Source organism: Triticum dicoccoides, chromosome 5B (assembly GCF_002162155.2).
Source record: "Triticum dicoccoides isolate Atlit2015 ecotype Zavitan chromosome 5B, WEW_v2.0, whole genome shotgun sequence".
Classification (NCBI taxonomy): domain Eukaryota; kingdom Viridiplantae; phylum Streptophyta; class Magnoliopsida; order Poales; family Poaceae; genus Triticum; species Triticum dicoccoides.
This window is the reverse complement of record NC_041389.1, coordinates 529,266,857-529,281,008: the sequence shown is the minus strand read 5'-3', so window position 1 is coordinate 529,281,008 and position 14,152 is coordinate 529,266,857. Positions and strand designations below refer to the sequence as shown.

General features: G+C 42.1%; 1 protein-coding gene across 1 annotated transcript in view; it reads right to left on the bottom strand.

Moving 5' to 3' along the window:
• Nucleotides 1-4,093: 4,093 nt before the first annotated feature.
• Nucleotides 4,094-14,152, bottom strand: part of LOC119309947 — a 37,553-nt gene continuing 27,494 nt past the window's right edge. The window contains exons 7-10 of the mRNA XM_037585841.1: nucleotides 5,079-5,181; nucleotides 4,681-4,814; nucleotides 4,450-4,553; nucleotides 4,094-4,151 (exon numbers count right to left, since the gene is read on the bottom strand). Of these exons, the coding sequence (XP_037441738.1) occupies nucleotides 4,094-4,151; nucleotides 4,450-4,553; nucleotides 4,681-4,814; nucleotides 5,079-5,181 (399 nt within the window). The remainder of the gene's footprint in view (nucleotides 4,152-4,449; nucleotides 4,554-4,680; nucleotides 4,815-5,078; nucleotides 5,182-14,152) is intronic.

The following is a 14,152-nucleotide window of genomic DNA, read 5'->3' as shown; positions in this document are numbered from 1 at the left end:
AATATGATTAGTTCATCGTTCCTGATTCAGCCTATTATGAATAAACATGTTTTCAATGACAATTAGAGATTATAGTTGCTTATGACATGCTTAATTAGCTAGGAGCTTATAATGGTTTACCTTGCGTGCCAACATGCTATTAAAATGGTTGTGATGTGGTATGATAGGGTGGTATCCTCCTTTGAATGATTCAAGTGACTTGACTTGGCACATGTTCACGCATGTAGTTGAAACAAAATCAACATAGCCTTCACGATATTTATGTTCATGGTGGATTATATCCTACTCATGCTTGCACTTAGTGTAAATTAATTTTAGTGCATATTCATGACTGTTGTCGCTCTCTTATTTGGTCGCTTCCCAGTATTTTGCTAGCCTTCGCCTGTACTAAGCGGGAATACTGCTTGTGCATCCAAACTCCATAAACCCCAAAGTTATTCCATATGAGTCCACCATACCTTCCTATATGCGGTATTTACCTGCCGTCCCAAGTAAATTTGTATGTGCCAAACTCCAAATCTTCAAATGAAATTCTGTTTTGTATGCTCGAGCAGCTCATGTATCAACTAGGGTTGCCTATATCTTCCATGCTAGGTGGGTTATTCTCAAGAGGAGTGGACTCTGCTCCTCATTGACGAGAAAATGGCTAGTGACCGGGATGCCCAATCCCATGCTCAAATCAAAACAAAATAATTAAAAAAAACTCCCCCAGTATTGTTGCTAGTTGGAGGCACCTATTGTTTTAGGCAAGCCATGGATTGATGCTTGTTGGTGGTGGGGGAGTATAAACTTTACCATTATGTTTGGGAACCGCCTATAATGTGTGTAGCATGGAAGATATCGAGATCTCATAGTTGTTATGTTGACAGTGAAAGTATACCGCTCAAAATGTTATTCATCTCTATTTCAAAATCGAGCTCTGGCACCTCTACAAATCCCCGCTTCCCTCTGCGAATGGCCTATCTATTTACTTTTATGTTGAGTCATCACCCTCTTAGTAAAAAGCACCCGCTGGAGAGCACCACTATCATTTCCATGCATTACTATTAGTTTATATTGGGTATGACTATGACTGGATCTCTTTTACCATGAATTACAATGTTTAGTCAGTCCTTGATCTTTGAAGGTGCTCTACATTTACGTTTTGCGGTCTCAGAAAGGGCTAGCGAGATATCATCTTGTTATATCATATTATGATTGTTTTGAGAAAGTGTTGTCATCCGATATTTATTATTAGTGCTCGCTAGTTGATTATGCCATTGATATGAGTAAATATGAAACCTAAGTGTTATTGTGAATATGGTTAGTTCGTAATCTTTGTTGAAAACTTGAATGCTGGCTTTACATATTTACAACAACAAGAGCAAACAGAGTTTGTAAAAGTTTTTCTTTATCACTATCAGTTTGTCAACTGAATTGCTTGAGGACAAGCAAAGGTTTAAGCTTGGGGGAGTTGATATGTCTCCGTCGTATCTACTTTTCCAAACACTTTTGCCCTTGTTTTAGACTCTAACTTGCATGATTTGAATGGAACAAACCCGGACTGACGTTGTTTTCAGCAGAGCTGCCATGGTGTTATTTTTGTGCAGAAATAAAAGTTCTCGGGATGGCCTGAAAATCCACTGAGCAACTTTTCAGAATTAATAAAAAATACTGGCGAAAGAATTAGTGTTAGGGGGCCCACACCCTGTCCATGAGGGTGGGGGCGCGCCTCCCTGCGTCGTGGGCCCCCTGGACGTCCACCGACCTCAACTCCAACTCCATATATTTGCTTTCACGGAGAAAAAAAATCAGAGAGAAAGTTTCATCGCGTTTTACGATACGAAGCCGCCGCCAAGCCCTAATCTCTGTCGGGAGGGTTGATCTGGAGTCCGTTCGGGGCTCCGGAGTGGGGGATTCGTCGTCGTCGTTATCATCAACCATCCTCCATCACCAATTTCATGATGCTCACCATCGTGCATGAGTAATTCCATCGTAGGCTTGTTGGACGGTGATGGGTTGGATGAGATTTACCATGTAATCAAGTTAGTTTTGTTAGGGTTTGATCCCTAGTATCCACTATGTTCTGAGATTGATGTTGCTATGACTTTGCTATGCTTAATGCTTGTCACTAGGTCCCGAGTGCCATGATTTCAGATCTGAACCTATTATGTTTTCATGAATATATGTGAGTTCTTGATCTTATCTTGCAAGTCTATAGTCACCTATTATGTGTTATGATCCGACAACCCCGAAGTGACAATAATCGGGATACTTCTCGGTGATGACCGTAGTTTGAGGAGTTCATGTATTCACTAAGTGCTAATGCTTTGGTCCGGTACTCTATTAAAAGGAGGCCTTAATATCCCTTAGTTTTCATTAGGACCCCGCTGCCACGGGAGGGTAGGACAAAAGATGTCATGCAAGTTCTTTTCCATAAGCACGTATGACTATATTCAGAATACATGCCTACATTACATTGATGAACTGAAGCTAGTTCTGTGTCACCCTATGTTATAACTATTACATGAGGAATCGCATCCGACATAATTATACATCACTGATCCAATGCCTACGAGCTTTTCACATATTGTGCTTTGCTTATTTACTTTACCGTTGCTACTGTTACAATTACTACAAAACTGCTACGTTTACTTTTGCCACTGTTACCGTTACTTCCATACTACCTTGCTACTAAATACCTTGCTGCAGATACTAAGTTATCCAGGTGTGGTTGAATTGACAACTCAACTGCTAATACTTGAGAATATTCTTTGGCTCCCCTTGTGTCGAATCAATAAATTTGGGTTGAATACTCTACCCTCGAAAACTGTTACGATCCCCTATACTTGTGCGTTATCACTTGCCGCTTTTCTTGCTGCGAGTGCGAGCGCGAAAGCTCTGGGTGTCGGCCCAATCCTTACACTTTAGGATGTTTCGTGAGGGAAAAAATGATGAATTACCTTGTATCATCCCATGACTTATGATAAAAAGTTGTGTTGACTAGTTGTGAATGTTTGTGTTGTGGGATTGCAACATATTACTACATGCGTGGTTTGAAAAAGCAGAATGTTGGTTTTTGAAGTATGATGGTGCCAACTTCTATTTTTCTGTAAAATAGTACTCAATGGTTGTTGTTACCACATCTTGATCCATTTTTAAAAAGAAACATGATTTAAGCTTTTGAAAAGCATGGTTACAGCTTTTGAAAAACATGTTTGAAGCTTTAAGGAAACATGGTTGCAACTTTTGAAAAACATGGTTGAATCTTCTTGAAAACATGTTTTGAAGCTTTCTGAAAAGCATGGTTGCAGCATTTTAAAAGTATGGTTGACGCTTCTATAAACATGGTTCAAGGTTGTAGGAAACATGGTTGAAGCTTTTTGGAAAACATGGTTGAATCTTTTTGAAAATATGGTTGCAGCTTTTAGGAAACATGGTTGAAGCTTTTTCAAACAATGGTTGAAGCTTTTTTAAACATGGTTGAAGCAAAATAACAAGTTTGAAAAGGAAAAGCATTGAATGATTTAAACTGTTGATTTTGCTATGCAGCATGAGTTGGGAAAGGAAGCTTATTTACATTATGCTTCTAGCAAAAATATTGTAGGGATGTAGCTAATTTGCAGGTAAAATGTATATTTTGGCCCTGCAACAAATCTAATAGAAGGTTGTAGCTATTTTCTGTGAGCTTCCAGCAATTTGAGTGTGACAATGTAGCATCCACATATTGTTTTCAGGAAAAAGGTTTCGAGGGAAAAAATGCACAGAGATTCCCTTGAAACTTCGATGGATGAAGCTCAGAACCAGCAAAACAATAAACAATTGTCAATGCATGATCATGTTGGCAAACAGAAGAACACATCCATTAAAAACGGAAGAAGTGCTTCATCCAAAAGATCAAGTTATCTTCGGTTTACATACCAAAAGAACACATATGTTTACCGAAGGTATCATTAGTTTACATACGAACGCACACTACTCTAATCCTATCAGAACGCTACCACCTTAGACATGATTCTAGACCTAACGAAAGAAACGAGCTTGTTCGTCTTGAACCCTCCAGCAAATTAAGCCGCCAACTCTTCCCTTAATGCTCGCTCCATTTGGGCATTGTTCATTGGGTGAATGCAGAGGTTGTGCGCCACATCCATGCGGTATCACGCCATGTCTTCCTATAAAGATGGATGCAAAAAGTAAGAAAGTATGACACTAATTATTCTTGTGTTGCATGGGTATTGAAAACAAAGAAAGTAGATTGCAACAAAATGACAAAGACAAAAAAATGCGTACCTGCTTGAACTCTCTCATTGACTTCCGATCATAGTTCTCCACATATTTGAGCCCGAAAAATCCACAATCACATCTGTGAGATAAAAAAAAGTTCTCCTTCATAGTTCCCATGCATACTTGAAACAACAAAATATTGAAATGGAACACATGATTGAAGCAAAATTCAAAAAGAAAACTCACAGGATATCTTGCTTTGGGTAATCCTCTAGGTCAACATGGGCGAAGGATCCAACATTGACATTGAATTCGCTGCCCTCTTGTGCGAGGGCTGCAAAGTTTGTGATCTACCACCGAAAAATATAGACAAAAGTTTGAAAAAATAGAATGAGGTGTGTAAAGATGACAACAGGGCATTTATGTAGATGAATCAAAAGGAAAACAGAAAAATAAAAATAGAGAGCATGAGCCTACCAGGTTATTCGCCTGCTTCTTCAAGCGAGATTGTTTTCCTTTTGAATGGATTGAGTCAAATACATTCCACTGCTTGTGAAGCAAGTTTGCGCAAACAATTATCCAATGGCGATCATGAACAATTGTGAAAAAAGCTAGAAAAAACAAAAGGAAGGAAAAAAAGGTACTCAGAACATGTAAAACATGTTACAGCCTAGTAGGTATGAACATATGCTTTTCAATGTTGTAGCTGCAAACAAAAAAGATTCCAACATCAATTAGAATTTCTACATATGTTTTGAAGAGATGTTGTCAACATCAATAAGAATTGCTACATATGTTTCAAAAGAAATGCTACATCATTGGATCAAATTTTGAAAGTATTTGTGGTGTGAAACAAAAGTAGGCTCTCGGGAAACGTACGAGGTCATATTTTTGAACCTTGAACTTTGTCACAGCCCTTTCAAGCTCGGACATGAGTTTTGCTGGTTGGAAGGTTGATGGGTCTTGTTTTAGTAGGATCTACTTGAAAGATACAACAAAATGGTTAGTGTGTGTTGCATCAAAAAATGTGAAGAAAAAAGGAATGAAGCATTGCTTGTTTTTATAAAAACTTACCCCCGTGTGGACTGAGAACATGTATTTCTTCAGATCCCTACCACTTGCTGCACGGGATGCAAGGTTGTTCATCTCGATACATAGGGACATAACCTCATCATTCATATACCCAAGAGGCTTGAAGCATACAAGGAATTTCTTGTATCCAATGTAAAATCCACCTAACTTGATGAAAGGTGTCCTGTTACCATAGATGCAACTGAATGAATCGTTTGTTTCGAGCATAAAAAATAAAAAACAGAAAGCAAAAAACAGATAGGGCTTAGGTAGCTTGCACTTGTTCATTGGCTTGTGATCTCCTCAATGGTTTCCCATGTTTTACATACTTCTCATACGTAGCTGCAGCTGCATCGACCTTTTGCTTCTTTGCCTTGGTATTTTTTTATGGCTGGAACTTTGGCCATCCTCTTCTTCATAGTGTTCTTGTCATGTGTGCTAGGGCCACTGCTTGCATCAACAAATTGCTCTTCTGTAGCAACCATCTTAGGAGTTGTAAGCAATAAATGGATGAGTTTGCAAGGGATTGTACAAAAAGAATTTGCTGCAATCATACAAAATGCAAAAAATGACATGGAGAAAAACAAAAAGAAATGATGCAGGAGGAAGGAAGCATACTTGGCCTGTCATCATCATCTGAAACAGGAAACACGGGGATGTTTGCAAAGATGGGGCTGACTGTGCTCTTCTTGATTGTAGGCTCATCTATGCAATGCATCATCTCGTAGTCTTCGAAGCCCTTTGGGAACAACTCAGAGGATGGCTCATCGTCCCAAATGCTAGCTGTTGCACTCCTGGGTGCATCATAGAAGAGTGGGTGGCTGTGAGGTGAGACGTTGCCTTCCATCTCGAAACTCACTCTTTGATGCTCATGAGTTTCAGCAGCCTCTGTTGCAATTTGTAGGTTCAATCCGGTGACTTCATCGTTGTTAATGCTAGGTGTTGTACCTTTAGCTTGAGCTTGAGCACCAATGCCGGCATTTGCAGCGTTAGCATCATTCTCTTTTCTGCGACATTCATCCATGATAGGTGCTTCAAAGGAAAAGTTGGGCTCACTAGTAGCTCTGATGGCGTCTCCAACATCACGAAGGAGAGCGATGATACGTATCCAATGTATCCACTTTTCCTAACACTTTTGCCCTTGTTTTGGACTCTAACTTGCATGATTTGAATGAGACTAACCCGGACTGCCGTTGTTTTCAGCAGAATTGCCATGGTGTTATTTTTGTGCAGAAAAAAAGTTCTCGGAATGACCTAAAAATCCTCGGAGATAAGTTTCAGAAAATATAAAAAATACTTGCAAAAGATGAAGGCCAGGGGGCCCACACTGTTGGGGAACGTAGTAATTTCAAAAAATTTCCTACGCACACGCAAGATCATGGTGATGGCATAGCAACGAGAGGGGAGAGTGTTGTCCACGTACCCTCGTAGACCGTAAGCGGAAGTGTTATGACAACGCGGTTGATGTAGTCGTATGTCTTCACGATCCGACCGATCCAAGTACCGAACATACGACACCTCCGAGTTCAGCACACGTTCAGCTCGATGACGATCCCCGGGCTCCGATCCAGCAAAGCATCGGGGATGAGTTTCTTCAGCACGACGGCGTGGTGACGATGATGATGTTCTACCGGCGCAGGGCTTCGCCTAAACTCCGCGATGATATGACCGAGGTGGAATATGGTGGAGGGGGCACCGCACACGGCTAAGGAACGACCCGTAGATCAACTTGTGTGTATATGGGGTGCCTCCTGCTCCCATATATAAAGGAGCAAGGGGGGAGGCCGTACGGCCCCTTGGGCGCGCCAAGGGAGGAGGAATCCTCCTCCTAGTAGGAGTAGGACTCCTCCTTTCCTACTCCTACTAGGAGGGGGAAGGAAGGGGGAGAGGGGGAAGGAAAGGGGGGGCGCCGCCCCCCCTCCTAGTCCAATTCGGACCAAGGGGGGAGGGGGCGCGCGGCCCATGCTGGCCGCCCCTCTCTCCTTTCCCCTAAGGCCCATAAGGCCCAATACTCTCCCGGGGGGGTTCCGGTAACCCCCCCCCCCCGGCACTCCGGTTTACTCCGAAATCACCCGGAACACTTCCGGTGTCCGAATATAGTCGTCCAATATATCAATATTTATGTCTCGACCATTTCGAGACTCCTCGTCATGTCCGTGATCACATCCGGGACTCCGAACAAACTTCGGTACATCAAAACTTATAATATCATAATAAAACTGTCATCGTAACGTTAAGCGTGCGGACCCTACGGGTTCGAGAACTATGTAGACATGACCTAGAACCACTCTCGGTCAATAACCAATAGCGGGACCTAGATGCAAATATTAGTTCCTACATATTCTACGAAGATCTTTATCGGTCAAACCGCATAACAACATACGTTGTTCCCTTTGTCATCGGTATGTTACTTGCCCGAGATTTGATCGTTGGTATCCAATACCTAGTTCAATCTCGTTACTGGCAAGTCTCTTTACTCGTTCTGTAACACATCATCTTATAACTAACTCATTAGTTACAATGCTTGCAAGGCTTAGGTGATGAGTATTACCGAGAGGGCCCAGAGATACCTCTCTGACAATCGGAGTGACAAAACCTAATCTCGAATTATGCCAACCCAACATGTACCTTCGGAAACACCTGTAGAGCACCTTTATAATCACCCAGTTACGTTGTGACGTTTGGTAGCACACAAAGTGTTCTTCCGGTAAACGGGAGTTGCACAATCGCATAGTTGCAGGAACTTTGTATAAGTCATGAAGAAAGCAATAGCAATATACTAAACGATCAAGTGCTAGGCTAACGGAATGGGTCATGTCAATCACATCATTATCCTAATGATGTGATCCCATTAATCAAATGACAACACATGTCTATGGTTAGGAAACATAACCATCTTTGATTAATGAGCTAGTCAAGTAGAGGCATACTAGTGACTTTATGTTTGTCTATGTATTCACACATGTATCATGTTTCCGGTTAATACAATTCTAGCATGAATAATAAACATTTATCATGATATGAGGAAATAAATAATAACTTTATTATTGCCTCTAGGGCATATTTCCTTCAGTCTCCCACTTGCACTAGAGTCAATAATCTAGATTACATAGTAATGATTCTAACACCCATGGAGTCTTGGTGCTGATCATGTTTTGCTCGTGAGAGAGGCTTAGTCAACGGGTCTGCAACATTCAGATCCGTATGTATCTTGCAAATCTCTATGTCTCCCACTTGGACTTGGTCCCGAATGGAATTGAAGCGTCTCTTGATGTGCTTGGTCCTCTTGTGAAATCTGGATTCCTTTGCCAAGGCAATTGCACCAGTATTGTCATAGAAGATCTTCATTGGTCCCGATGCACTAGGTATGACACCTAGATCAGAAATGAACTCCTTCATCCAGACTCCTTCATTTGCTGCTTCCGAAGCAGCTATGTACTCCGCTTCACATGTAGATCCCGCTACGACGCTTTGTTTAGAGCTGCACCAACTTACAGCTCCACCGTTTAAAAAACACGTATCCGGTTTGCAATTTAGAATCGTCCGTATCAGTGTCAAAGCTTGCATCGACGTAACCGTTTATGACTAGCTCTTTGTCACCTCCATATACGAGAAACATATCCTTAGTCCTTTTCAGGTATTTCAGGATGTTCTTGACCGCTGTCCAGTGATCCACTCCTGGATTACTTTGGTACCTTCCTGCCAAGCTTATTGCTAAGCATACGTCAGGTCTGGTACACAGCATTGCATACATGATAGAGCCTATAGCTGAAGCATAGGGAACATTTTTCATTTTCTCTCTATCTTCTGCTGTGGTCGGGCATTGAGTTTGACTCAACTTCACACCTTGTAGCACAGGCAAGAATCCTTTCTTTGCCTGATCCATTTTGAACTTTTTCAAAATTTTGTCAAGGTATGTGCTTTGTGAAAGTCCTATTAAGCGTCTTGATCTATCTCTATAAATCTTGATGCCCAATATGTAAGCAGCTTCACCGAGGTCTTTCATTCAAAAACTTTTATTCAAGTATTCTTTTATGCTATCCAGAAATTCTATATCATTTCCAATTAATAATATGTCATCTACATATAAAATTAGAAATGCTACAGAGCTCCCACTCACTTTCTTGTAAATACAGGCTTCTCCAAAAGTCTGTATAAAACCATATGCTTTGATCACACTATCAAAGCGTTTATTCCAACTCCGAGATGCTTGCACCAGTCCATAAATGGAACGCTGGAGCTTGCACACTTTGTCAGCACCTTTTGGATCAACAAAACCTTCCGGCTGCATCATATACAACTCTTCTTCTAGAAATCCATTCAAGAATGCAGTCTTGACATCCATTTGCCAAATTCATAGTCATGAAATGCAGCAATAGCTAACATGATTCGGACGGACTTAAGCATCGCTGCGGGTGAGAAAGTCTCATCGTAGTCAACCCCTTGAACTTGTCGAAAACCTCTTGCAACAAGTCGAGCTTTATAGACATTTATTTTACCATCAGCGTTAGTCTTCTTCTTAAAGATCCATTTATTCTCAATGGCTTGCCGATCATCGGGCAAGTCAACCAAAGTCCATACTTTGTTTTCATACATGGATCCCATCTCAGATTTCATGGCTTCTAGCCATTTTGCGGAATCCGGGCTCATCATCGCTTCCTCATAGTTCGTAGGTTCATCATGGTCAAGTAACATGACTTCCAGAATAGGATTACCGTACCACTCTGGTGCGGATCTTACTCTGGTAGACCTACGAGGTTCAGTAGAAACTTGATCTGAAGTTTCATGATCATTATCATTAGCTTCCTCACTAATTGGTGTAGTTGTCACAGGAACCGGTTCTCGTGATGAACTACTTTCCAATAAGGGAGTAGATACAGTTATCTCATCAAGTTCTAATTTCCTCCCACTCACTTCTTTCGAGAGAAACTCCTTCTCTAGAAAGGATCCATTCTTAGCAACGAATGTCTTGCCTTCGGATCTGTGATAGAAGGTGTACCCAACAGCCTCTTTTGGGTATCCTATGAAGACACATTTCTCCGATTTAGGTTCGAGCTTATCTGGTTGAAGTTTCTTCACATAAGCATCGCAACCCCAAACTTTAAGAAACGACAACTTTGGTTTCTTGCCAAACCACAGTTCATAAGGCGTCGTCTCAACGGATTTTGATGGTGCCCTATTTAACATGAATGCGGCCGTCTCTAAAGCATAACCCCAAAATGATAGCGGTAAATCAGTAAGAGACATCATAGATCGCACCATATCAAGTAAAGTACGATTACGACGTTCGGACACACCATTTCGTTGTGGTGTTCCAGGTGGCGTGAGTTGCGAAACTATTCCACATTGTTTCAAGTGTAGGCCAAACTCATAACTCAAATACTCTCCTCCACGATCAGATCGTAGAAACTTTATTTTCTTGTAACGATGATTTTCCACTTCACTCTGAAATTCTTTGAACTTTTCAAATGTTTCAAACTTGTGTTTCATCAAGTAGATATACCCATATCTGCTCAAATCATCTGTGAAGGTGAGAAAATAACGATACCCGCCGCGAGCCTCAACATTCATTGGGCCACAAACATCAGTATGTATGATTTCCAACAAATTAGTTGCTCGCTCCATAGTTCCGAAGAACGGCGTTTTAGTCATCTTGCCCATAAGGCACGGTTCGCAAGTACCAAGTGATTCATAATCAAGTGATTCCAAAAGTCCATCAGTATGGAGTTTCTTCATGCGCTTTACACTGATATGACCCAAACGGCAGTGCCACAAATAAGTTGCAATATCATTATCAACTCTGCATCTTTTGGTTTCAACACTATGAATATGTGTATCACTACTATCGAGATTTAATAAAAATAGACCACTCTTCAAGGGTGCATGACCATAAAACATATTACTCATATAAATAGAACAACCATTATTCTCTGATTTAAATGAATAACCGTCTCGCATCAAACAAGATCCAGATATAATGTTCATGCTCAACGCTGGCACCAAATAACAATTATTCAGGTCTAAAACTAATCCCGAAGGTAGATGTAGAGGTAGCGTGCCGACCGCGATCACATCGACTTTGGAACCGTTTCCCACGCGCATCGTCACCTCGTCCTTGGCCAGTGCTCGCTTATTCCGTAGTCCCTGTTTCGGGTTCCAAATATTAGCAACAGAACCAGTATCAAATACCCAGGTGCTACTACGAGCTCTAGTTAGGTACACATCAATAACATGTATATCACATATACCTTTGTTCACTTTGCCATCCTTCTTATCCGCCAAATACTTGGGGCAGTTCCGCTTCCAGTGACCAGTCTGCTTGCAGTAGAAGCACTCAGTTTCAGGCTTAGGTCCAGACTTGGGTTTCTTCTCTTGAGCAGCAACTTGCTTGCTGTTCTTCTTGAAGTTCCCCTTCTTCTTCCCTTTGCCCTTTTTCTTGAAACTAGTGGTCTTGTTGACCATCAACACTTGATGCTCCTTCTTGATTTCTACCTCCGCAGCTTTTAGCATTGCGAAGAGCTCGTGAATAGTCTTGTTCATCCCTTGCATATTATAGTTCATCACAAAGCTCTTGTAGCTTGGTGGCAGTGATTGGAGAATTCTGTCAATGACGCTATCATCCGGAAGATTAACTCCCAGTTGAATCAAGTGATTATTATACCCAGACATTTTGAGTATATGCTCACTGACAGAACTATTCTCCTCCATCTTGCAGCTGTAGAACTTATTGGAGACTTCATATCTCTCAATCCGGGCATTTGCTTGAAATATTAACTTCAACTCCTGGAACATCTCATATGCTCCATGACGTTCAAAACGTCGTTGAAGACCCGGTTCTAAGCCGTAAAGCATGGCACACTGAACTATAGAGTAGTCATCAGCTTTGCTCTGCCAGACGTTCTTAACGTCGTTAGTTGCATCAGCAGCAGGCCTGGCACCCAGCGGTGCTTCCAGGACGTAACTTTTCTGTGCAGCAATGAGGATAATCCTCAGGTTACGGACCCAGTCCGTGTAATTACTACCATCATCTTTCAACTTTGCTTTCTCAAGGAACGCATTAAAATTCAACGGAACAACAGCACGAGCCATCTATCTACAAACAAACATAGACAAGCTAAATACTATCAGGTACTAAGTTCATGATAAATTTAAGTTCAATTAATCATATTACTTAAGAACTCCCACTTAGACAGACATCTCTCTAGTCATCTAAGTGATCACGTGATCCAAATCAACTAAACCATAACCGATCATCACGTGAGATGGAGTAGTTTTCAATGGTGAACATCACTATGTTGATCATATCTACTATATGATTCACGCTCGACCTTTCGGTCTCCGTGTTCCGAGGCCATATCTGCATATGCTAGGCTCGTCAAGTTTAACCTGAGTATTCCGCGTGTGCAAAACTGTCTTGCACCTATTGTAGATGGACGTAGAGCTTATCACACCCGATCATCATGTGGTGTCTGGGCACGACGAACTTTGGCAATGGTGCATACTCAGGGAGAACACTTCTTGATAATTTTAGTGAGAGATCATCTTAAAATGCTATCGTCAATCAAAGCAAGATAAGATGCATAAAGGATAAACATCACATGCAATCAATATAAGTGATATGATATGGCCATCATCATCTTGTGCTTGTGATCTCCATCTCCGAAGCACCATCGTGATCACCATCGTCACCGGCGCGACACCTTGATCTCCATCGTAGCATCGTTGTCGTTACGCATCTATTGCTTCTACGACTATCGCTACCGCTTAGTGATAAAGTAAAGCAATTACAGGGCGTTTGCATTTCATACAATAAAGCGACAACCATATGGCTCCTACCAGTTGCCGATAACTTCGGTTACAAAACATGATCATCTCATACAATAAAATATAGCATCACGTCTTGACCATATCACATCACAACATGCCCTGCAAAAACAAGTTAGACGTCCTCTACTTTGTTGTTGCAAATTTTACATGGCTGCTACGGGCTTAGCAAGAACCGTTCTTACCTACGCATCAAAAACCACAACGATAGTTTGTCAAGTTGGTGCTGTTTTAACCTTCGCAAGGACCAGGTGTAGCCACACTCGATTCAGCTAAAGTGAGAGAGACAGACACCCGCCAGCTACCTTTAAGCACGAGTGCTCGTAACGGTGAAACCAGTCTCGCGTAAGCGTACGCGTAATGTCGGTCCGGGCCGCTTCATCTCACAATACCGCCGAACCAAAGTATGACATGCTGGTAAGCAGTATGACTTGTATCGCCCACAACTCACTTGTGTTCTACTCGTGCATATAACATCAACGCATAAAACCTAGGCTCTGATACCACTGTTGGGGAACGTAGTAATTTCAAAAAAATTCATACGCACACGCAAGATCATGGTGATGGCATAGCAACGAGAGGGGAGAGTGTTGTCCACGTACCCTCGTAGACCGTAAGCGGAAGCGTTATGACAACGCGGTTGATGTAGTCGTACATCTTCACGATCCAACCGATCCAAGTACCGAACGTACGGCACCTCCGAGTTCAGCACACGTTCAGCTCGATGACGATCCTCGGGCTTCGATCCAGCAAAGCTTCGGGGATGAGTTTCATCAGCACGACGGCGTGGTGATGATGATGATGTTCTACCGGCGCAGAGCTTCGCCTAAACTCCGCGACGATATGACCGAGGTGGAATATGGTGGAGGGGGGCACCGCACACGGCTAAGGAACGATCCGTAGATCAACTTGTGTGTATATGGGGTGCCCCCTGCTCCCGTATATAAAGGAGCAAGGGGGGAGGCTGGCCGGCCCCTTGGGCGCGCCAAGGGAGGAGGAATCCTCCTCCTAGTAGGAGTAGGACTCCTCCTTTCCTACTCCTACTAGGAGGGGG